This window comes from Salmo trutta, chromosome 16 (genome assembly GCF_901001165.1).
Source record: "Salmo trutta chromosome 16, fSalTru1.1, whole genome shotgun sequence".
In the NCBI taxonomy this organism is placed as follows: Eukaryota; Metazoa; Chordata; class Actinopteri; order Salmoniformes; family Salmonidae; genus Salmo; species Salmo trutta.
The window spans coordinates 20,262,233-20,285,348 of NC_042972.1; the positions used below are offsets into that span (position 1 = coordinate 20,262,233).

The 23,116-nt window shown below is 42.8% G+C and overlaps 1 protein-coding gene across 5 annotated transcripts; it reads right to left on the reverse strand.

Moving 5' to 3' along the window:
• Positions 1 to 1,365: 1,365 nt before the first annotated feature.
• LOC115150273 (ubiquitin carboxyl-terminal hydrolase 48) lies at positions 1,366 to 20,280 on the reverse strand. 5 transcript variants are annotated; one of them, XM_029693386.1, is made up of 27 exons: positions 20,110 to 20,280; positions 19,539 to 19,673; positions 19,003 to 19,123; positions 18,611 to 18,752; positions 15,501 to 15,628; positions 15,208 to 15,332; positions 14,355 to 14,463; positions 13,208 to 13,341; positions 12,944 to 13,026; positions 10,968 to 11,147; positions 10,495 to 10,632; positions 9,984 to 10,133; positions 7,842 to 8,042; positions 7,641 to 7,755; positions 7,317 to 7,459; positions 6,914 to 7,113; positions 6,644 to 6,766; positions 4,160 to 4,221; positions 3,947 to 4,057; positions 3,683 to 3,813; positions 3,458 to 3,564; positions 3,234 to 3,341; positions 2,863 to 3,045; positions 2,605 to 2,730; positions 2,379 to 2,427; positions 2,229 to 2,255; positions 1,366 to 2,101 (listed from the first exon to the last, which is right to left on the reverse strand). In XM_029693386.1, exons 2-27 carry the CDS (start codon positions 19,670 to 19,672, stop codon positions 2,079 to 2,081), a joined length of 3,153 nt encoding a protein of 1,050 aa, XP_029549246.1. In that variant the 5' UTR covers position 19,673; positions 20,110 to 20,280; the 3' UTR covers positions 1,366 to 2,078. The 5 variants fall into 5 exon arrangements, with proteins under 5 accessions (XP_029549246.1, XP_029549243.1, XP_029549244.1 ...); XM_029693383.1 differs by having other exon boundaries at positions 6,623 to 6,766; XM_029693384.1 differs by having other exon boundaries at positions 10,968 to 11,150.
• Between the last annotated feature and the right edge of the window lie 2,836 nt (positions 20,281 to 23,116).

Genomic DNA, 23,116 nt, shown 5'->3' on the forward strand with positions numbered 1-23,116 from the left:
AGCAGCAAAAGGACCAGGTGGACTGGGGACAGCCAGGAGTCATCAGGCCAGGTAGTCCTGAGGCATGATCCAGGGGCTCAGGTCCTCCGGGAGGTGGGGGAGAATTAGAGGGAGCATATTTAAATTCACACAGGACACCAGCTAATACATGAGAATTACACCAGATATAACAGACTGACCCTAGCTCCCCAGCACATAGACTACTGCAGCATAGATACTGGAGACTGAGACATGGGTGGGTCAGGGGACACTGTGGCCCCGTCCGACAATACCCCTAGACAGGGCCAACTAGGCAGTATATAACCCCACCCACTTTTCCAAAGCACAGCCCCCACACTCCTAGAGGGATATCAACAGATTACCAACTTACTACCCTGAGACAAGGCTGAGTATAGACCACAAAGTTTTTCTCCACCGCATGAGCCCAAGGGGGCGCAAGGGCAGTTAGGCGCTCCAGTGCCTTGCTGTTCACCTTCGCACCCCTTGGCCAAACTACACTCAATCATAGGACCTACTGAAGATGAGTCTTCAGCAAGGACTTAAAGGTCGAGACCGAGTCTGCGTCTCTCACATAGATAGGCAGACCATTCCATAAAAATTGAGTTCTATAGGAGAAATCTCTGCCATTTGCAGAGAAATTCTAGGGACAATAAGGAGGCCTGCGTCTTGTGACTGTAGCGTACATGTAGGTATGTACAGCAGGACCAAATCAGAGATTAATTTATAAACATTTAAAAAGCATAATTCCACTTTGACATTATGGAGTATTGTGTAGGTTAGTGACATCTCAATGTATTCAATTTTAAATTCTAATAGCAAAATGTGGAAAAAGTCAAGAAGTGTGAATACTTTCTGAAGGCACTATATTCTAGTCATGGATCATCCTATAACTACTGCTGTACATACCTTTTCTATTAATATACTGTTCAAACTGTCTATACACACACACACACACACACACACACACATTTATTTTCCAGATTCTGACTGCTTGTTCTGATACTTTTTGGTTATTATATTGCTAAATATTATTCCTGTCAGAACTAGAAAAATAAGCATTTCGCTGCACCTGCGATAACATCTGCAAATCTGTGTGCATGACCAATAAACTTTGAATCTAAAAACACCAACCATACTCTCTTGTAGATGCACTACACTATACATCCAGACTTGGTTAACTATGTGTATTAGAGAACGAGAGTCGATACTTTATCAATAACGTAGTGGTCAAAGCATTGAGGTATGAAAGAACGGGTCAGAGAGACGGTTTCCCGGACACAGGATTAGGCTTCATCTGTATTGGGGAAACCTCCCCATAGTTGTTTTTTTCTTCACACAGCGCACAAATAGAGCCAAAACAATGTGTGTGTGAGAAAATCTGTAGAAGAAAAAACAACTTTATTGCCCATATGAAATAACAGAAAATAACAGTTCACATCAAGGCCTGCATCGGTTTCTGACTGCAGCACAAACCTAATCTAAATGTGCAATGTTTTTTATTCATTTAAGAAATATACATATATTTTATTATTCTAAATGCAAGGGAGTATTTTGTTAACTTTGTTGAGGTACTTAATGTTAAACCACCAAACAGTTACGATGTTCAATATTTAAGAACTGCTCATGCATTCTTTAAATGTTTGAAGAAAATTTGCAGTGAGACCACAATTTTCCTTTGAACAAAAAAAATGTATCTTGTAAAATTCAATTGGGTCGATCCTCTCAGAAGTCTACGGAAGCAGACAGAAGAGAAGTTTGGGTTCCACATTGGAAGATGCCACTCGATTCTCATGACACGTTTCTACTCACAGCCCGGGCGAAGAGAGTGAGACCACAAAGTCCCAGAGAATGCATAAACGTCTTTAAATATTAAAAAGCCAGCAGATCATTTTTAACAGAGAAATAACCAAAGGATTTGCAACAGTCACAGCTTAAAATACAAAAACGAAATCTTAAAAAAAAATGACATAAGAGAAAACAAAATTAAAGCACTTTTTTCCAATTTATGGACACTACAAGCATTGATTCTTGTTGTCCAGCTTCAGTCCGCCTCGAGGGCAGAGACTGTCATGTCTTCTTCAGTGACCGAGAAGCCCAGTGCCTGAATGGATCCATACAGTATGTTTTATTGATTTGTTGTATGTCATAGATAACAGCTGCACATACTGCAGATCAGGGTTAAAAAACTAATTCATGCAAACATGATTGCGATCAGAACATACCCTTACCTTTAAATCCTTCTTCAGGCATACAGACTGAAAAAAGAACACAGAAACCGTTGTTAGCGAATGGAATCTTGCAATTCATAGTGTACAAAAGATTCAGGGTATACAAAAGAAAGAAGAGAAATAAAAAACGAGAGAAGAAAAGAAACATACCCTGATAAACATCATCCAATGCTGCATAATCTGCTATGGGTTCATCAGCCTGAAAGAAAAAAAGACAAAACGCAGATTCAGGAATAAGCAACTTCAAACCATTCGCTGCTCGTCTCCGGTAATGACATGTTCACTTTCATATTAGATACTAGTCTTTACCCCTTTCAATTTGATTTGATTTGAAATTCAAGTTCATAATGGAATCTAATATAAATGCGGTACGTACCTTCAGACAGATGACGCTCTCTGGGATGACTCCTAGGCTGCCGAGGGTGGCAGAGTCGTCCGTTAGACACCGGCCGTCGATCGACAGATTCTGATCAAACGGGGCCACAGAGAAGGCATGCATGATCTAAGAGAGAACCATTAACACACACCAGAGTTAGGGATCAGGAATCCTTAGATTCACTGTTGTGCAAAAGCAAGGATGATGCATTATGGTTATTCAAGCCTCCATCGATGGCAACACTGGTGAACCCCTCACTTGTATTTTGAGCTCCTTGAGCGTCTGATTGGCTGAGACGATGAGTGCTCTCTCTCCCCGGAGCTTCCTGTGCCTTGTGCTCCTCCTGATACCCGATTTTCCGCCACTGGCCATGGGGGCCGGACTTGCGGCAGCACCGATGGTGCCGTCACTCAGCCTCTGACGCTTCGCCCCGTCCTCTATCTGGACAGACATGTGACCAGGAAGCAAGGGAAACATCGGGCAATATCCATGTCAATCATCCTCTCAGCACTTCTAACTTCTACATTATTGGTAAATGGCTTAGTTCACAAAACCTTTACTCAAACATTCAATTCTTAGAGACTTATAAGCAATAAAAGTGAAACAGAGGTGAGGGGTTTGTGTCCTACCTGGCTAAAGTCAGGGTCTTGCTCTCCGTCCACCTTAGCAACAGGCTCCTCCCTCTCATCCTCTGCCTCTGACCCACTCACATTCACCTCAGGAGCTGTCTCCATTATCTAAATAGGAAGGAAGTTGTATTCTTCTCTGGAGATTCATACTATTTGCATATTACACTCTGACAGACATATTTACTAAACAGAGAAGGAGGGGAAGGGGAGAGAAAGACACTCACCCTCTTGTCGTCTATGACCTTGCGGACGTAGACTGTGGCTTGTGCGTACTCTCTCATGTCCCTCTGTTGCTGGAAGATGAAACCTTCTCTGCAGTCCCTACAAAGCTCTGGACACAGAACACAAACACAGTCAAACAGTCCCTCTGCACAGTTCTCAAAGAAACATAACAGAATAACAGCATTAAGTCACACAGTGGAGGGAAATCATAAGGACTTGAATCTCACCAGGCTGGGTGGTGTACTCCACACTGGAGCCGTTGGGTGTGGCCTGACTGATCCGGCAGATGGAGATTGGCTGATCAACCAGGAAGTGTCTGCTGATCACCTCCCATTCACCGGGCCAGAGAAGAGCTATACTGTGCAGAGGGAACAGCACACAACATGAGACCAGGAGGGATGGATGATAAAGACCAGAGCAGTGCTGTATAGAACACGAAAACAACAACATGGGTCGAGAGGGGTCAGATAGAGGTCAGTGAAGTCACTCACTGTTGGGCGTCTCCCATCAACATGGAGTCATGGGTGAACATGAAGCCTCCATGGGGACAAAGGAGCAAACTGTTCCCCACGCTAGACACTGGGGTGGTCTTAGTGGGCCTCCTACAGAGAGGGAGGGAGTGGACGAGAGAAGTCATGTCTTCTTGGGCTGTTTGAATGGTGAAGCATTCAAAAAACAAACAGTAGGATTCGGACTGGACTTACCTGATGAACTTTCTCCACTCGTCCACAAAAAACAGAGGAACTATGTAGAGAATGTCCGTCTCCTAAAACAAAGATTGGATTCATCAGTATGTCAACATGTCATCAACAAATATATTCAGTTCAGCCAATAAGATATCTATCAAGTGTACAAACTGTTAATACCTCTTATTACCTGTGCAATAACCATTATTACCTGTTATTACCAGTGTACTTACTGTAATTCCTCATGTAATAACCTGTGTTATTACACGTGTACTAACTTATTACTTGTCTAGTAGGCTTGGGCAGTATACCGGGGTATTTGGAAAAGGCCCCAGGATGGGCAATAATGTAACCATTTTTTTTGAAGTTTTTCCATCCATTTTAATAATTGTAGCTACTTCTTTTTTTACCCCTTTTTCTCCCCAATTTCGTGGTGTCCAATTGGTAGTTAGTCTTGTCTCATCGCTGCAGCTCAAGGTCAAAGGTCAAGAGCCTGGCGACCGTGTCAGCATGCACTGCGCCTGGCCCGCGGCCAGTTATTTTTCGTATTTGCATTTCATTTCTTTCACTAACAAACGTGAGTGAACTGCTGGCACTTTAGAGCCCACTGAATGTCCATCTTATGTTCGCTAAAGTTAGCTTGACAATTAGTGTGTACCTTTCTACAACACACGGAGTGGAAAAGGGATTTGTCCATGTGTTTACGTACAGCTGACAGTCAGCAAACTCAGCATCACAACAACCAGGAGGGGCAGACTCCGGGTAGCTACGTCCAATAATTCATCTCCATGTCCGTTGACACAAACTCCGTACATGTCTGTGTGTTGCAGCTCGAGAATCGGGATGTTAGATTTACTCAGCAGATGTATTTTTTATTTAAAAAAAAAAAATATATATATATATATATATATATATATATATATATAAAAGCTTTTGGAGAAGTCATTAGCCTAGGGGTTCACATAATTTAAACATTCACAGCGTAGGTTGGGAAAAGTATGTGAACCCCTAGGCTAATGACTTCTCCAAAAGCTAATTGGAGTCAGGAATCAGCTAACCTGGAGTACAGTAATTGAGATGTTGGTTAGAGCTGCCTTGCCCTATAAAAACAAAACTCACAAAATGTGAGTTTGCTATTCACAAGAAGCAATGCCTGATGTGAACCATTAAGAATTGTTGACTTGCATAAAGCTGGAAAGCGTTACAAAAGTATCTCTAAAAGCCTTGATGTTCATCAGTCCACGGTAAGACAAATTGTCTATAAATGGAGAAAGTTCAGCACTGTTGCTACTCTCCCAAGGAGTGGCTGTCCTGCAAAGATGACTGCAAGAGCACAGCGCAGAATGCTCAATGAGGTTAAGAAAAATCCTAGAATGTCAGCTAAAGACGTACAGAAATCTCTGGAACATGATAACATCTCTGTTGACGAGTCTATGATACGTAAAACACTAAACAAGAATTGTGTTCATGGGAGGACACCACAGAAGAAGCAACTGCTGTCCCAAAAAAACATGGCTCCACACCTGAAGTTTGCAAAAGTGCACCTGGATGTTCCACAGCGCTACTAGAAAAATATTCTCTGGACAGATGAAACTATCTGTCCGCCAATTGAAGCTCAACAGAAGTTGGGTGATGCAAAGGACAACGACCCAAATCATAGAAGAAGTAAATCATCAACAGAATGGCTTCAACAAAAGAAAATACACCTTCTGGAGTGGCCCAGTCAGAGTCCTGACCTCAACCCAATTGAGATTCTGTGGCATGACCTCAAGAGAGCAGTTCACACCAGACATCCCAAGAATATTGCTGAACTGAAACAGTTTTGTAAAGAGGAATGGTCCAAAATTCCTCCTGACCGTTGTGCAGGTCTGATCCACAACTACAGAAAACATTTGGTTGAGGTTATTGCTGCCAAAGGAGGGTCAACCAGTTATTAAATCCAAGGGTTCACATACTTTTCCACCCTGCACTGTGAATGTTTACATGGTGTGTACAATAAAGACATGAACATGTATAATTGTTTGTGTGTTATTAGTTTAAGCAGACTGTCTATTGTTGTGACCTAGATGAAGATCAGATCAAATTTTGACCAATTTATGCAGAAAATCCAGGTAATTCCAAAGGGTTCACATACTTTTTCTTGCCACTAAGTGGCTGAATGAATGAGATGGACATCACAGCGTTAGCTTTCTGCTGTGTTTGAGAAATCTGTACCGCTGCCAAACCATCTTGATTTCCTTGCATTTTTCTCCTCTCCATTCTCAGCCCATCTGCTCCCCCCACCCATTCTCTGAGCAGAGCAGGCAGACCAGTTACCCTAGCGACTCCACAGACACAGCGTGTACACATGCTGCTCCAGAGCCAGGACTGTTCTTCCTTCAGACAAGCATGCGTCAAAACTTTGTTCATTTGCACAATGTCTCGTTCATATTCACTTGTAAATGTCCACTAACCAAAAATGACAGTCGGTATTGTTATTACCTGTGCACTGACAGTTATTACCTGCGGCCACTTGGTGAGTGTGGGTCTGTTCTTCTCCTGGAACAGGTTGAGGAGGGAGCTCTTCTGTTCTGACGCCATCATCCTGTTCAGAGCCTCATTCTCCTTCCCCTCACGCTCCAGCCTCTACAGGAAAACCCACAGGGATACCACACAGCTAATAGGAATGTGACCAGCTCAATTTGGTTTTTCCATTCACAAGGCTAGAGAGGAGTAGGGAGAGAGACAACAGTATCTCTATCCCTCCCACCACCTCGGTCCATCCCTTCTTACCAGGCACTGCTGACAGGGCTCCTGTAGCTGGGTGAACTGGGGGGCTCTGGGGAAATACACCCTCAGTTTGGACCACACCTCCTCCGTCACCAGCCGCCTCTCGCTCTCCAGGATACTCAGACCACCATGCCGACAGAGGATGTCCTCGTTGAAGGTCTTCATCTCCTCCTCATCTTCATCCTGGTTCTCTGGGCCGTACTCTGGAATCAGACAGCAATAGTCAAACAATACTGGGCCACACTGATAAAGAACCAGACAGCAATAACCAATCATGATCTCCGCACAAAGGAGGTGAATATGTTATTTCTGACATGACTCTAATAATATTGTAGTTAACTACTCTACATGTCATTGTGACAAGTAGTTTTCCAAGTTGTACTCTGACCTATGCTGGTTTGTGTACCTTTAGTAGCAGTGATCGCTGGTCCCTCTCCGTTGCTTTTGCCGTCGATGTGTTTGGTCTCCTCCTCGTCCTCATCCAGCTGCTCCAAGGCCAGCTGTCTCCAGCTCCGAAGAGACGTCTTGCCCACCCAGTACCCCTCATCACTGTCAGATAGGGGCGAGATATTAGAACATACATTGCGCAAACTGCAATCGCTAGCTGCAGTACTACAAACATGTCTGGATCAATAAAAAAGATACTGTTATTTTGTCTAACTTTCTGCACTGCGAGGACTGTTTTACGAACGCAAGACGCTGCCATTAATCTGTGTGAGTGAGTGGTTACCTTTTGGGCGGGCCCTTGACAAGGTTGGTGACTTCTTTGAAGTCCTCGGCCAGCTGGTTCTTTAGCCGCAGCACCCTGCATCTCTGGCCCACACATTCCTCACAGAGAGTTGACCCTGGACACAGGGTCACACACACACACGAGGTCAGAGGTCACAGAGAGGAGCTGAGACTATCCATGCATATCAGCAATGTCTTTTACCATCTAGTCTGGGTCCTCCGCCGTATCTGTCAAAGAGAAGCTCTGCTGCTTTAACGGAGATCCTCTTGGCCTCCCCCACCTTGTCTGGGTGAAGTTTACCGTGAGAACACAGGAAGTTGCCGTTGTCGATTTCTTTAGTGACCGTCGAGTCGTCCAGCCATTTCTTCAACCACTCCAGAGGCACAAACTCATACTGCTGGCCTGGAACAAACACACAAACATGAAACACTCTACCCGGACCTCAACCTTGTAAGATGGACATCTTAGTTGAACTTCAGTGCTGGGCAAAAGAACTCTGTGTAAAGAAAAGGGGCAACACACAGTATATTGCACTCGTACAACATTTATCGTAAATACATCAGAGCTATATTCTTGTGTGCCTTTGTTTATTTACAAAGTAAGCATAGCTACTGTTAATGCACCTGCATAGCATACCAGGGATGTGGTATAATTAGGGCTGTCAAAATTATCTCCGCAAATTATTTCTGACGCCGTTAATTGCGACTCCATTTCTTTTCCGCACTGACCCTTTTAAAGCGCAGAACACAACTACAGCCAATGCTTGTGCCTTTACATCGCTGAAGACCGTGTGCCTCTAGCTAGCAACCTGATAACTTGACCACAAAATTGGATGGCACAGGAAGAACTGAGAAGAAATAGGCTACTTAAAGTTATCTGGGCCCAGTTTCCCCCACAGTGATGCAACTTAGGCTTAGGGGTGTTTTAATGATGCATCTTTCCTACAATGGCCGAAGATCTGCGTTCCCCAAAACGGCATGCACAGAGAACAGTCGCTAAGTGCATCGTTGGAGCATGTGTCGATATTGACAGGATAGAAAGGGAGTGCTGCTCTCGGATCAGCTATATCCATTCAGATATTACCTTAACATTAGAATTATTTCACAATACTGACTACAGATCAGCTATATCCATTCAAATATTACCTTAACATTAGAATTATTTCACAAAACTGACGATGGATCAGCTCCTTGGGAGATATTACCAACTGAGGCTGCAAATATTGAGGTGGCTTATTCAAATTGCTTAGGCTACCTAATAAAAATGCACAAAATCACAGATTTGGTACAACATTGCGCACGTTAGGCAATACATCATGATATATAATGACACAAATTACAGAGTTGCCTACAGGTAGCAAAATATAACTCGATAGATTGAACATTAAATTTATTTTAATATGAATGAAATAGGCCTATAGTCTACTGTTTATATTTTAATGCCGTCATCTCGGTTTTAATTTGACGCATATTTTTATACGTCGCATGTTTGTATCAATTGTAGACATTGGCAACTTTGTATTTGTAGTCAACTATGTTCTGAAGTTATCGGCAGTCACAGAGAGACAGTTAAACCATGGGATTCTATGTTATAGTACATTTTCTGTGTATAAAGTGACGCGGGAGGGCAAAAAGCATCTAACGAGGCACTTAGCAGTTGTACGAGTGGTCTGAGGCAGGCGTTACATTACGAGCGTTTTCAAGTGCAACATTAATAACGAGAGTTTAGGGAAACAGCTGGGAGATTTAACAAGGCTGCTACGAAGGTTCTCACAATGAACTTATTAGCCTTGAGATGCTTTTGGGAAACAGGGCCCTGAACCGTACAGATGGTTACAGTGTTTTCATAAGATTGTTGGACAAATTTAAAAGCTCTTTGTATCCATAGAGCCAGGTTTTTCCTGTAGTCACTCATTTAGAATGCCTGCAGCAGTAACAGTACTTAAAGCGTTGTGTTGTGCATAAGTGTTAAGCTTCAAGAACATTGACGAGAGTAGGCCTACTTAAACATATGGAGCATAAATAGCTGTATGTTACAGTGACTTGTGTTTAAGGGGAAAATGCTATGAAAACATTTGGATGTAGATCCTTTTGTGTTTCCGTCCCTTACAAATCAAAACATAGTATGCCTGTAACTCAATGCACTGCTTTTTAAAATGGAAAAATCTTTTAGGGACAAATTTGAGCACATTCAAAAATTGCAATAACTAATGCCATCAACTCGATTCATTATTTTAATCGTTTAACAGCCCTAGTTATAATGCATTATACAACATCATGAACAAAGAACTACTTTCATATTGTAATATTGTGGTAGCTGGGGTAAGGGGATGTTTTTACCGACCGTCTTCCGCAGGTAAAAGCTCGTAGAGTTCCTTCACCTCTTCGTGCTTGGCCTTGCCCTTGTCGACGCTCTGCTTGCGCATGTCGGCCATCTCCAGGCACCACTCCTCAAACTTCCTGTTGTCTCGGTCCACCAGCCTCTGCAGAAAGCCTGGCACAGACAGAGGGCTCCCACTGATATCACAGCTACCGTTGCTGGGTTCAAAGGTCATACAAACAACATTCTAACCACCTCACCTCTGCAGCAACAGGTAGAGTACCATGCATATCTAGCTGACTTCAGTTGCAGGGAATATACAACTATACAAGTCTTACCGGGGAATAGCTTTAACCGCCTACACATTTCTTCTTACCTATTTTTCCCTGGGGTGGTAACTTTGGTTGATTATTTTAATAAAGTATGTCAAAGGGCTGTACACACTGGAGCTATCCAGCTAGCTCAGTTGTTAACTTGTACATAATGTATTGAACTACAGTCATCACCAGGTGCAGTCCAGTAGTTAGATCCTCACCTGGCACGTCAACGTTGGTCTCCATGGGGTCAGTGTCCTCCTCTCTATGGCACTTGTACACCAGCATGTAGGCGTTCCTGGAGCAGTGGTATCCTTTACTGCACTTGGGCTTACGGGTCTGGGACTTCACCGTCTCGGCTGGAGAAAGAGCAGAACAGCCGCAGAGAACAGGTATAAGAGAAGCCATGTTGAAGAGCGGTAAGTTCCTTTATTCTTCCTGTCTTGTTTTTATTTTATCTCCTACATTTGTTGTCTTACTGTTTAGTGTTACGATTTTAGATGCACTTTACATAAATATTGGTTTTATTAAGGGAGTGGGTGTGGGAATTTTACCACCAAACAACAGTCAGTTTTTAACCAAGCTGTGTTACAAAACAATACAGCTACAATTCAGGGAAGTGAAGGGGAGGGGAGGAGAGGAGAGGTTAAGGGAGCACAAGTGGACTAATGCAGAAAGGAGCAGGGAGGCTCACCGATGTCCTCCTCGATGCCCAGCTGTAGCTTCTTGCCCTCCATCTTCTCAATCTCCTCGTCGTTGAACTTGTACCAGTCGCTGGTGCGGGCGTCTCGCACGTGTGCGATGTAGTGACCCGAGTAAGCGCTGACCCCGCGGTGGATCAGGACCGCACTCAGCTCGTACACACACTTCTCATCTTCTGGGGATGCCACCCAAAGAGACCCAAAACAAACACACAGCATGGATTATGTGTGTCTGTATATCATAATGCATAGTAATGGGGCAGCTTTTATCATACCATTGTCACAGAACTTTGGTCATGTACAGTGGGGGAAAAAAGCATTTGATCCCCTGCTGATTTTGTACATTTGCCCACTTACAAAGAAAGGATCAGTCTATAATTTTAATAGTATTTTTATTTTAACAGTGAGAGACAGAAAAACAACAAAAAATCTAGAAAAACGCATGTCAAAAATGATTTGCATTTTAATGAGGGAAATAAGTATTTGACCCCTCTGAAAAACATGACTTAGTACTTGGTGGCAAAACCCTTGTTGTCAATCAGAGATCAGACATTTCTTTTAGTTGGCCACCAGGTTTGCACACATCTCAGGAGGGATTTTGTCCCACTCCTCTTTGCAGATCTTCTCCAAGTCATTAAGGTTTTGAGGCTGACGTTTGGCAACTCAAACCTTCAGCTCCCTCCACAGATTTTCTATGGGATTAAGGTCTGGAGACTGGCTAGGCCACTCCAGGACCTTAATGTGCTTCTTCTTGAGCCACTCCTTTGTTGCCTTGGCCGTGTGTTTTGGGTCATTGTCATGCTGGAATACCAATCCACGACCCATTTTCAATGCCCTGGCTGAGGGAAGGAGGTTCTCACCCAAGATTTGACGGTACATGGCCCCGTCCATCATCCCTTTGATGCGGTGAAGTTGTCCTGTCCCCTAAGCAGAAAAACACCCCCAAAGCATAATGTTTCCACCTCCATGTTTGACGGTGGAGATGGTGTTCTTGGGGTCATAGGCAGCATTCCTCCTCCTCCAAACACGGCGAGTTGAGTTGATGTCAAAGAGCTCCATTTTGGTCTCATCTGACCACAACACTTTCACCCAGTTGTCCTCTGAATCATTCAGATGCTCATTGGCAAACTTCAGACGGACATGTATATGTATCCTTGAGCAGGGGGACCTTGCAAGTGCTGCAGGATTTCAGTGCTTCACGGCGTTGTGTGTTACCAATTGTTTTCTTGGTGACTATGGTCCCAGCTGCCTTGAGATCATTGACAAGATCCTCCCGTGTAGTTCTGGGCTGATTCCTCACGGTTCTCATGATCATTGAATCTCCACGAGGTGAGATCTTGCATGGAGCCCCAGGCCGAGGGATATTGACAGTTCTTTTGTGTTTCTTCCATTTGCGAATAATCGCACCAAATGTTGTCACCTTCTCACCAAGCTGCTTGCCGATGGTCTTGTAGCCCATTCCAGCCTTGTGTAGGTCTACAATCTTGTCCCTGACATCCTTGGAGAGCTCTTTGGTCTTGGCCATGGTGGAGAGTTTGGAATCTGATTGATTGATTGCTTCTGTGGACAAGTGTCTTTTTTACAGGTAACAAGCTGCGGTTAGGAGCACTCCCTTTAAGAGTGTGCTTCTAATCTCAGCTCGTTACCTGTATAAAAAGACACCTGGGAGCCAGAAATGTTTCTGATTGAGAGGGGGTCAAATACTTATTTCCCTCATTCAAATGCAAATCAATTTATAACATTTCTGACATGCGTTTTTCTGGATATTTTTGTTGTTATTCTGTCTCTCACTGTTCAAATAAACCTACCATTAAAATTATAGACTGATCCTTTCTTTGTCAGTGGGAAAACGTACAAAATCAGCAGGGGATCAAATACTTTTCCCCCCTACTGTATCTTTATCATTAAATATTCGACCACATGTATAGAATGAGGACAGTGTGTTGAGCCATTGCAAGGCTGGCGATACCTTTTCCCTCCAGAAACGGGCCCATGTCCAGCTGCTCTGGAAAACTGATGAAGGTGTTGAGCTTCTTCTTGTGACCCGTTTGTCTGGGAATCAGAAGACAGAAAACATTCAGCAACAGTACCGAGTTAGAGTTGTTGCATTGACCCTTAGTGATACTGCATATGGCCACTACTAGTGAAGGTATGTACGGTTTGAGTTGTGGGCTGAGGGATGGTAGACTAGAGACCCTTCTACAAAACAACAGACTGAATGAATCAAACTGACCTGTCGAAGACAAAACGCATGAGCTGCAGGTTTAGTACGCGTGGGAGGCTGTGCAGTTTGATGCGTCGGGTGGCATTCTGCTTGCTCTGGCAGCTCTCACAGAAGTAGCGGTTGTCACCGTCCAGCTTCTCCTCCTGCAGGGAGCGATCACAGGGTCAACACTAGGTCAAACATTACTATTTTACTCTGAACTGTTCAACCCAACTACTCACAAATGTTATTTTAAAACTCAGTCAGTCTGTTACACCACAATTAATTACCTAGGGAAAATAACCCTGATGTCATAACACATTAATACCTTGGGGAACCGATGGCATAACGCATTAATACCTTGGGGAACCGATGGCATAACGCATTAATACCTTGGGGAACCGATGGCATAACGCATTAATACCTTGGGGAACCGATGGCATAACGCATTAATACCTTGGGGAACCGATGGCATAACGCATTAATACCTTGGGGAACCGATGGCATAACGCATTAATACCTTGGGGAACCGATGGCATAACGCATTAATACCTTGGGGAACCGATGGCATAACGCATTAATACCTTGGGGAACCGATGGCATAACGCATTAATACCTTGGGGAACCGATGGCATAACGCATTAATACCTTGGAACCGATGGCATAACGCATTAATACCTTGGGGAACCGATGGCATAACGCATTAATACCTTGGGGAACCGATGGCATAACGCATTAATACCTTGGGGAACCGATGGCATAACGCATTAATACCTTGGGGAACCGATGGCATAACGCATTAATACCTTGGGGAACCGATGGCATAACGCATTAATACCTTGGGGAACCGATGGCATAACGCATTAATACCTTAGGGAACCGATGTCATAACGCATTAATACCTTGGGGAACCGATGTCATAACGCATTAATACCTTGGGGAACCGATGTCATAATGCATTAATACCTTGGGGAACCGATGTCATAACGCATTAATACCTTGGGGAACACTGACATCATTACGCATGATTAACTTTTGAACTCAGAACTTGATGTGTCATCAAAATCCATTAGTTAAACTAATGAACTATATGCTGTCATAATGCATAATCGCCTTAAAGAACAACATGATGCATCATCATCTTCATGACTAATGTGATGTCAGAATGCAAGGTTACCTTGAGAAACTCTGTGACACATTCTGTAAGGTTCTTGTGGCCCTGGATGTTGAGCTCCAGTTCGTAGTATCGAGACGGCAGGGGAGAAGCACGGCCACACTGGTTACACCTGTCATAAACCCACAGACTAAGACACTCAAGAGTCTGCATCTGTTATTGCCATTTCTAAGGAAGTTTGAAAAGGTGTTGTGTAGAAGTCTGGGTTGAGTTAAGGCAACTAAAACCTAGGTACTAGTAGAAGAAACGTTTTTATCTTGATCCAAAATCATAAATGGCAAAAGCTTGGCCCGGATAAAAGCATAACCTTTGCAGCCATAAAGCCAAACCTCTAGTAAAAATCACTAGTGTCCAACCTGACATGAACAGCCCAGTTCCATCTGTCTTTATGATGTTAATAAAAGACAAAAAATCCTGTTGCATTTCTGACTGGCACCACCACTGTCAAAGCACAAAATAGTCAAAACGCTTGACTTTATAAAACCAACCCATAAAGCAAAAAAGGACATCTCTCATGGCAACCTGAAGATTCCAAATTCGTACAAATAAAACTACCACTGGGTTGTTAGATAGTTAAATTAAAAAATTAAAAAACCAAGGCAAGTCAGTTAAGAACAAATTCTTATTTACAATGACAGCCTACACTGGCCAAACCTGGACGACGCTGGACCAATTGAGCGCCGCCCTATGGGACTCCCAATCACGGCCGTTTGTGATACAGCCTGGATTCTAACCAGGTAGTCTGTAGTGAAGCCTCTAGCACTGAGACGCAGTGCCTTAGACCGCTGCATCACTCGGGAGCCCAATGTTACTTAAGTCTGATTAAAGTTGACGGGTGAATGTAGTGCTGGCTTACACAGTGACGTAAGACATCTGTCCACAGAATTGCAGCTGAATGACATTCTGCAGGTTTGGGTTCTTCTGTTTGGATAATGTGTCCTCCAATAGCGAAAGGAAGAGCTTAGAGAACTCTTGAGCGTCCTGAATGTGAAAGAAAGGCAAGAGATAGAGATGACGATGAGTAAAATAAAAATAGTTTACATTTTCATTGTATTCTTATTTTTCTTCCTATACACACTATAAAAATAACTAAGCTTCTTCAAAACATTAACTCTTCAGACTTTCCTGAACATGTAAAAAGATGACTACCTGCTGTTGTCCTGTGTCCAGCCCTAGCGCCTTGACCAGCCCCGAGGGGTCAATGTACCTTCTGTTGCTGTTCTGAAGCAGCGCAAACAGGTACTGCAGGTGTTCACATATGCTGCGAGGCTCGTAGTCTGAGAAAGAGACAATGGTGTGAGGACTTCAATTTGGGTTTACCTTTTCAAGATGATTCATTAGATACATGGGCGTCGATACAATACAGGAACAATATGTTTAAGTTTGAAACTATTCTGTGTGATCCAGTTTGATTAGCGGAACAAATTGATGTGATTTGGATCGATGGACACTAACATTTGTTGCATAAACACATTCATTTTCCATTCTAAATTAAAATCTGCTGCTGATGAGCTGGGCCTCTCTGAGCAGCATCTGTTTGAGCTGACTTCGGTGTGTGTGTGTAAATTATGTATATGGTGGATGTAGGCACCTGAGCTGAGCCATAAGGTAAACTGGGAAACCTTTCGATTACTGACCCAACGCTCTAACCACAAGGCTACCTGCTGTCCCTAGAAGTTCAGCCACCCCACTATCAGTTGGGGGGCAATGTTTGCTTTTTGTCCCCCCCTTGTCATTTTTGTGTTAGAGCTAGTAATGTATCAATATCTACCTGTAAAAAAATTGCTATGACATAGCCAATGAAAATAAGAAATAAATCAACCTCACCCTGTATATCAAATTAATCTCTCATATTTGATAGATATATATATCTATCTAACACACAAGTTCAAAAGTTTGGGGTCACTTGGAAAACAAGGACATTTCCATGAAAACATACATGAAATGAGTTGCAAAATGAATAGGAAATATAGTCAAGATGTTGACAAGGTTAAAATAATGATTTTTAATTGAAATAATAACTGTGTCCTTCAAACTTTGATTTCGTCAAAGAATCCTCCATTTGCAGCAATTACAGCCTTGCAGACCTTTGGCATTCTAGTTGTCAATTTGTTGAGGTAATCTGAAGAAATTTCACCCCATGCTTCCTGAAGCACCTCCCACCAGTTGGATTGGCTTGATGGGCACTTCTTACGTACCATACGGTCAAGCTGCTCCCACAACAGCTCAATAGGGTTGAGATCCGGTGACTGTGCCTGCCACTCCATTATAGACAGAATACCAGCTGATTGCTTCTTCCCTAAATAGTTCTTGCATAGTTTGGAGGTGTGCTTTGGGTCATTGTCCTGTTGTAGGAGGAAATTGGCTCCAATTAAGCGCCATCCACAGGGTATGGCATGGCATTGCAAAATGGAGTGATAGCCTTCCTTCTTCAAGATCCCTTTTACAAATCTCCCACTTTACCACCACCAAAGCGCCCCAGATCATCACATTGCCTCCACCGTGCTTGACAGATGGTGTCAAGCACTCCTCCAGCAATGTTCTTCTTTGTGATCCGAACACCTCAAACTTAGATTCGTCTGTCCATAACACTTTTTTTCCAATCTACCTCTGTCCAGTGTCTGTGTTCTTTTGCCCATCTTAATATTTTCTTTTTATTGGTCAGTCTGAGATATGGCTTTTTCTTTGCAACTCTGCCTAGAAGGCCAGCATCCCGGAGTTGCCTCTTCACTGTTGACGTTGAGACTGGTGTTTTGCAGGTACTATTTAATGAAGCTGCCAGTTGAGGACTTGTGAGGCATCTGTTTCTCAAACTAGACACTCTAATGTACTTGTCCTCTTGCTCAGTTGTGCACCGTGGCCTCCCACTCCTCTTTCTATTCTGGTTAGTGCCAGTTCGCGCTGTTCTGTGAAGGGAGTAGTATACACAGCATTGTACGAGATCTTCAGTTTCTTGGCAATTTCTCGCACGGGATAGCCTTCATTTCTCAGAACAAGAATAGACTGACGAGTTTCAGAAGAAAGTTCTTTGTTTCTGGCCATTTTGAGCCTGTAATCGAACCCACAAATGCTGATGCTCCAGATACTCAACTAGTCTGAAGGCCAGTTTTATTGCTTCTTTAATCAGAACAACAGTTTTCTGCTCTGCTAACATAATTGCAAAAAGGGTTTTCTAATGATCAATTAGCCTTTTAAAATTATAAACTTGGATTAGCTAACACAACGTGCCATTGGAACACAGGAGTGATGGTTGCTGATAATGGGCCTCTGTAAGCTTTTGTAGATATTCCATAATATTTTTTTTTTAAAAGCCGTTTCCAGCTACAATAGTCATTTACAACATTCACAATGTCTACACTGTATTTCTGATCAATTTGATGTTATTTTAAATGGACAAAAAAAATATGCTTTTCTTTCAAAAACAAGGACATTCTTAAGTGACCCCAAACTTTTGAACGGTAGTGTGTGTGTGTATATATATATATATATATATATATATATATATATATATATATATATATATATATATATATATATATATATATATATATATATATATATATATATATATATATATATATGTTGTTTCAAGTAAAACTACCAAAACCATTGCTGATAGTGAACCTGAATGTATAACCAGCATGTATAACCAGATGAGTTGTGTCTCCGGCAGTAGCTTAGGCTACTTTTATTCAGGTAAAACACAATTTTCAGCACATTTGACAAAATGGCACAAGTAGATGTGCCAGATCAGGAATTGACCTAGTTCTCGTTGGTCAGTGCGAGAAGCTGCGCACACCGCAGTTTCACTAGGCTACTGATATTGCCTGGGGTTGTTCGGTATGCAATATTAAATCAATGACTGTCAACCCAATAGTCATTATTTGGAGGGTGCTTATATTTCTCCTGTGACACACAAGTGTGTAATGCTAATGTGTTTTTTTTACATGTGCCAACTCCCCGTGCCTTGCTCAAGGACACCGTGACAGTTTACCTTGTCGACTCCGGTATTTGAACCAGCAACCTTGTAGTTACTGGGCCAACAATCTAATTACATGCTTAGTTAGACACTGAAGGACAGGATGTAGTTGCCACAAAAGATTTGGGTTTTTTGGAAGGTTGAGAGAAAGTAATCCGTTTGGGCTCCCAAAGGCCGATGCACTTATATTTATATTTTAAACATATGAACCGTGGACCGATGCGTATCGGTAAATTGTTACATCCCTACAATCTGGGCTCATCTCCAAGGGCTAGCACACCTGAGTCCATGTTGTGCTCCTCTGCCCGGGCATTCTGACACAGGTACAGTGTCCTGCGCAGCTCCAGGTTGTGGAACCACACCTGCAGGAAGGTGTTGACGTAACATGTGGCGCCCAGGTTCGTCAGACCCACAAACGTGTTCTGAGAGAGGGGGAGGGCGAGAATGAGAGGGGATAGAGAAAGGCAGGAGGAAGGGAGTGAGTAAGAGAGAGATGGACAAGTTCAAACAACGGTATCTCTTATTCATCCAGTGTTTTCAAATCAGTGCAGATGAAAGGCAGACAATTTAACTTGAAGTGGACCCAAGTCATGTGGATTTAAAAACAGGCAGGAGCACGTCCTTGCAGGTGTACATCTGTGTTCATGATGAATGTTGTGGATTTAGGCCTACCTTGTCCCGGCGCTCTGAATTTGGATCATCAATGTTGTGGAAGCTGTTTTCGTTGATCTCTCCCAACCAGGCATGTTCCCCAATACCGACAAGACAATTTGGGTTCCCTTTACAATTCCTCCTTTATAAGCAAAGTCAGGGGGAGAGATGTCAATATCCTAACAATCTCTTTCACACATTTTGTAAGCAAAGAGACAGTTGCTTCAGGCATTGGAACTTGAGAATAACATCAAGCATTAGGAAGCAGATGCCGTTCTGTAATGTGAATATCAAAATACTAGAGGAGAGGAAAGGAAACGAGTCATGAAGTGTTTCACCCATCTTTCCATAGCTGATATCTCATATTGTGACTGCACATGACATTCAGCTGAGTGACTAGCTAGCTACATGATAATCAAATTGCAGACAAAATAAGATAGTTATGCAACACAACTCACTCTTAGCGACCTGGCAACATTATAGCAGTGAATATGACATAAACGACAAGTTTTAAGTATGGGAATTGAAGAAATTGTTAGCTATGTGTGCCCATTTACCTGCATGCTCCCCTCTTGCACGACGGTACACAGATTCGGTAAGCTATCTCAATATGTTCCCGGTGTATGTCCTCCGGTCTCACCGACTCGACCCAGCGCCAGGCTGCTTTCTCAAGCTGTACGCGAGGCGCCATTCTGGAAGAAAAACAGAGCTTACCATGGGTACCCTGACAAAGAGGTGCCGAGGATGCTCCGGCCTAGTTTAACTTGCCCTGCTAGCACAGCTAACTTAGTCACTCAACGTCGTTAGTTAGCCAGTTGGCTAAATATAGCTAGCTATAGTAGTCGGCGGCAGAAAAACGCCCCCAAAATAATACAATGTTAAGCACAGCAGGCAACCAGTTCAAATGAAACAATAATTTAATTACATAAACTAAACGTCCTAACATAACACTATAATCAGATCAGCTGATGCTCGTAGCTAGCTAGCTACCAACCATCATGCTAGCTTGTCAGATATTTCCCACTGCAAATAACTGCGTAGCTAGCTAGCTCCCAAGCTAACTAGCTACCCATCATCATGTCTTGCTAACATTAGCAGTTTTTTTTAGAATTAAATGTACATTCGAACCTTTCGTGCGTGTATCACAAACTTCTGATTTTGCAGCTGCATATATTTTTTCATATTTTATTCACAGTTTGTTTTAGATTTAGCGCCCTTGCGTCAGTTTTTAAATAAATATTTCATCCTTCAGTTTCAAACTTGTGAAAGGCGCAAGTACTTACGCATGACGTGCCATTGTTGTCTACGTAGCTACGTCCCTTTCAAAGAAAAGGCGGTTGGTGGAGCAAATCGCAGTGGGTATTTCCGAAGACAGTAAATACACTTGAGTTTTTCTTCTCGATTATTGGACGCATTCGTCTATGATCGGCAGAACCCTCCATCCAGTATGTTTTTTTCATCCCGTCTGTATCTAGTAACGGGAAACTCTTTTCACGCCACTTCAATATCGAAGTGACATTTTCGTAGAGGGTTGGGATATCTTACGCAGCAGGTTAGGATAATTAACCTAGCAGGTTAGCAAAATGGTTGTGTGTAACCTTAACTAGGCAAGTCAGTTAAGAACCCATTCTTATTCTTATTTACAATGACGGGCTAGGGTTAGCGAAAATGCTCTCCTAACATGCTAAGATAATCACTTTATATCAAAGTGGCGTTAAAAGATGTGTCCCATCTAGTTCCGAGTCTTTTGGCGGCAACTGGCGGTTTATCACGGCAACTGGTTTGATACATTCACCTCTGAAGGTAAATAATGTACATACATTCAGTAATCTTGCTCTGATTTGTCATCCTGAGGTTCCCAGAGATAAAATGTAGCATAGTTTTGTTTGATCAGATATTTTTTTTATATTCAAATGTAGGAACTGGGTTCTACAGTTTGAAGCCCTGCTGTCTCTGGATCCACACCCGGCCATCTAGATGTGTGAAAGTTAGTGTATAAGCTAATGAGCCATCATGTATGACATTCCTGGAAGTGTGTAAACTTACATTTTGTATTACCATATCATGTGTGTATGTTCTCTATAGTTATGTACTTCAAAATGTATCAATTGACCAATTTGGCACATTTGGGCAGACTTATTACAGTATTGCAATGCTTCACTTGATCAATCTGAAACTTTGCACACACACCGCTGTCATCTAGTGGCCAAAATCTAAATTACGCCTAAACTGCAATATTATATTATGGCCTTTCTCTTGCATTTCAAAGATGAAAAATAAAAAATGAAAACCATGTTTTTTTGTTTGTATTATCTTTTACCAGATCTAATGTGTTATATTCTCCTACATTCATTTCACATTTCCACAAACTTCAGTGTTTCCTTTCAAATGGTATTAAGAATATGCAAATGCTTGCTTCAGGGCTTGAGCTACAGGCAGTTAGATTTGGGTAGGTCATTTTAGGAAAAAAAAAAGGGTTAGATCCTTAATAGGTTTACTGGGGCTGAAGCCCCTGTGCCCAGGCCCAAGAGGAAGCAACAAAAAAAACAACCTCCAACCACAGGAGGTCTCAGGAGCCTGCTCTCAATGAGTGTAGACAGCCTGCTGCTGCTCTGCTAATCATCAAATGGGGGAAGGAGAGGAGGTAGTGGGCCCACGTGGTTAACTGATTAATATATGATTTTAAATTAGCTTCATAATAAATAAATGTGAATGGTCAATTGTGTGATTCAGGGGCTGGGCCCAAGAGGCCAAAAATTTTAAATACGTTTATTTTTTTATTTTTAATTCTCTATGTCCAAAATACACAAGAGAGCATCATTTAGCCAAGAGGATCAATAGTTTATTAAAAAAACAGTGGATTAAGTTGTATCACAAGCACATACAAGTACACTATATATACAAAAGTATGTGGTGTATTAAATCGACAACACAGCCATTCAATCTCAAAAAACAAACATTGGCAGTAGAATGGCCTTACTGAAGAACTCAGTGACTTTCAAGGTGGCACTGTCATAGGATGCCACCTTTCCAACAATTCAGTTCGTAAAATTTCTGCCCTGCTAGAGCTGCCCCAGTCAACTGTAAGTGCTGTTATTTTGAAGTGGAAACGTCTAGGAGCAACAATGGCTCAGCCACGAAGTGGTAGGCCACACAATCTCACAGAACTGGACCGATGAGTGCTGAAGCGCGTGGCGCATAAAAAATTGTCTGTCCTCGGTTTCAACACTCACTACTGAGTTCCAAACTGCTTCTGGAAGCAACATCAGCACAATAACTGTTTGTCGGAAACTTCATGAAATCGGTTTCCATGGCCAAGCAGCCACACACAAGTCTAAGATCACCATGCACAATGCCAAGCGTCGGCTGGAGTGGTATAAAGCTCGTCGCTTTTGGACTCTGGAGCAGTGGAAACTAGTTCTCTGGAGTGATGAGTCACACTTCTCCATCTGGCAGTCCGGCCGACAAATCTGGTTTTGGCAGATGCCAGGAGAATGCTACCAGCCCGAATGCATACTGCCAACTGTAAAGTTTGGTGGAGGAGGAATAATGGTCTGGGGCTGTTTTTATGGTTTGGGCTAGGCCCCTTAGTTCCAGTGAAGGGAAATCGTAACGCATACAATTACATTCTAGATGATTCTGTGCTTCCAACTTTGTGGCAACAGTTTGGGGAAGGCCCTTTCCTGTTTAGGCATGACAATGCCCCCATGCACAGAGCGAGGTCCATACAGAAATGGTTTGTTGAGATCGGTGTGGAAGAACTGGCCTGCACAGAGCCCTGAACTCAACCCCATCGAACTCCTTTGGGATGAATTGGAACGGTGACTGCGAGCCAGGCCTAATCGCCCAACATCAGTTCCCGACCTAATGGAAGCAAGTTCCAATATCTAGTGGAAAGCCTTCTCAGAAGAGAGGAGGCTGTTAATTGCAGCAAAAGGGGGACCAATCCATATTAATGCCCATGATTTTGGAATGAGATGTTCGACGAGCAGTTGTCCACATACTTTTGGTCATGTAGTGTATCTGCCAAAATAAAGGAAACACCAACATAAAGTGTCTTAAAAGGGTGTTGGGCCACCATGAGCTGCCAGTACAGCTTCAATGTGCCTTGGCATAGCTTCTACAAGTGGACCTA

Bases quoted from the DNA above. Each gene is read 5' to 3' on its own strand.
- LOC115150273 (XM_029693381.1), bottom strand. From the start codon at position 19,672: ATGGCGCCTCGCGTACAGCTTGAGAAAGCAGCCTGGCGCTGGGTCGAG. The intron at 3,814-3,946 runs GTGAGTGACTTC...CCCTCTGCACAG, and splicing joins TTGATGGGAGACGCCCAACA to TATAGCTCTTCTCTGGCCCG. The intron at 2,102-2,228 runs GTAAGGGTATGT...GGATCCATTCAG, and splicing joins GCCTGAAGAAGGATTTAAAG to GCACTGGGCTTCTCGGTCAC.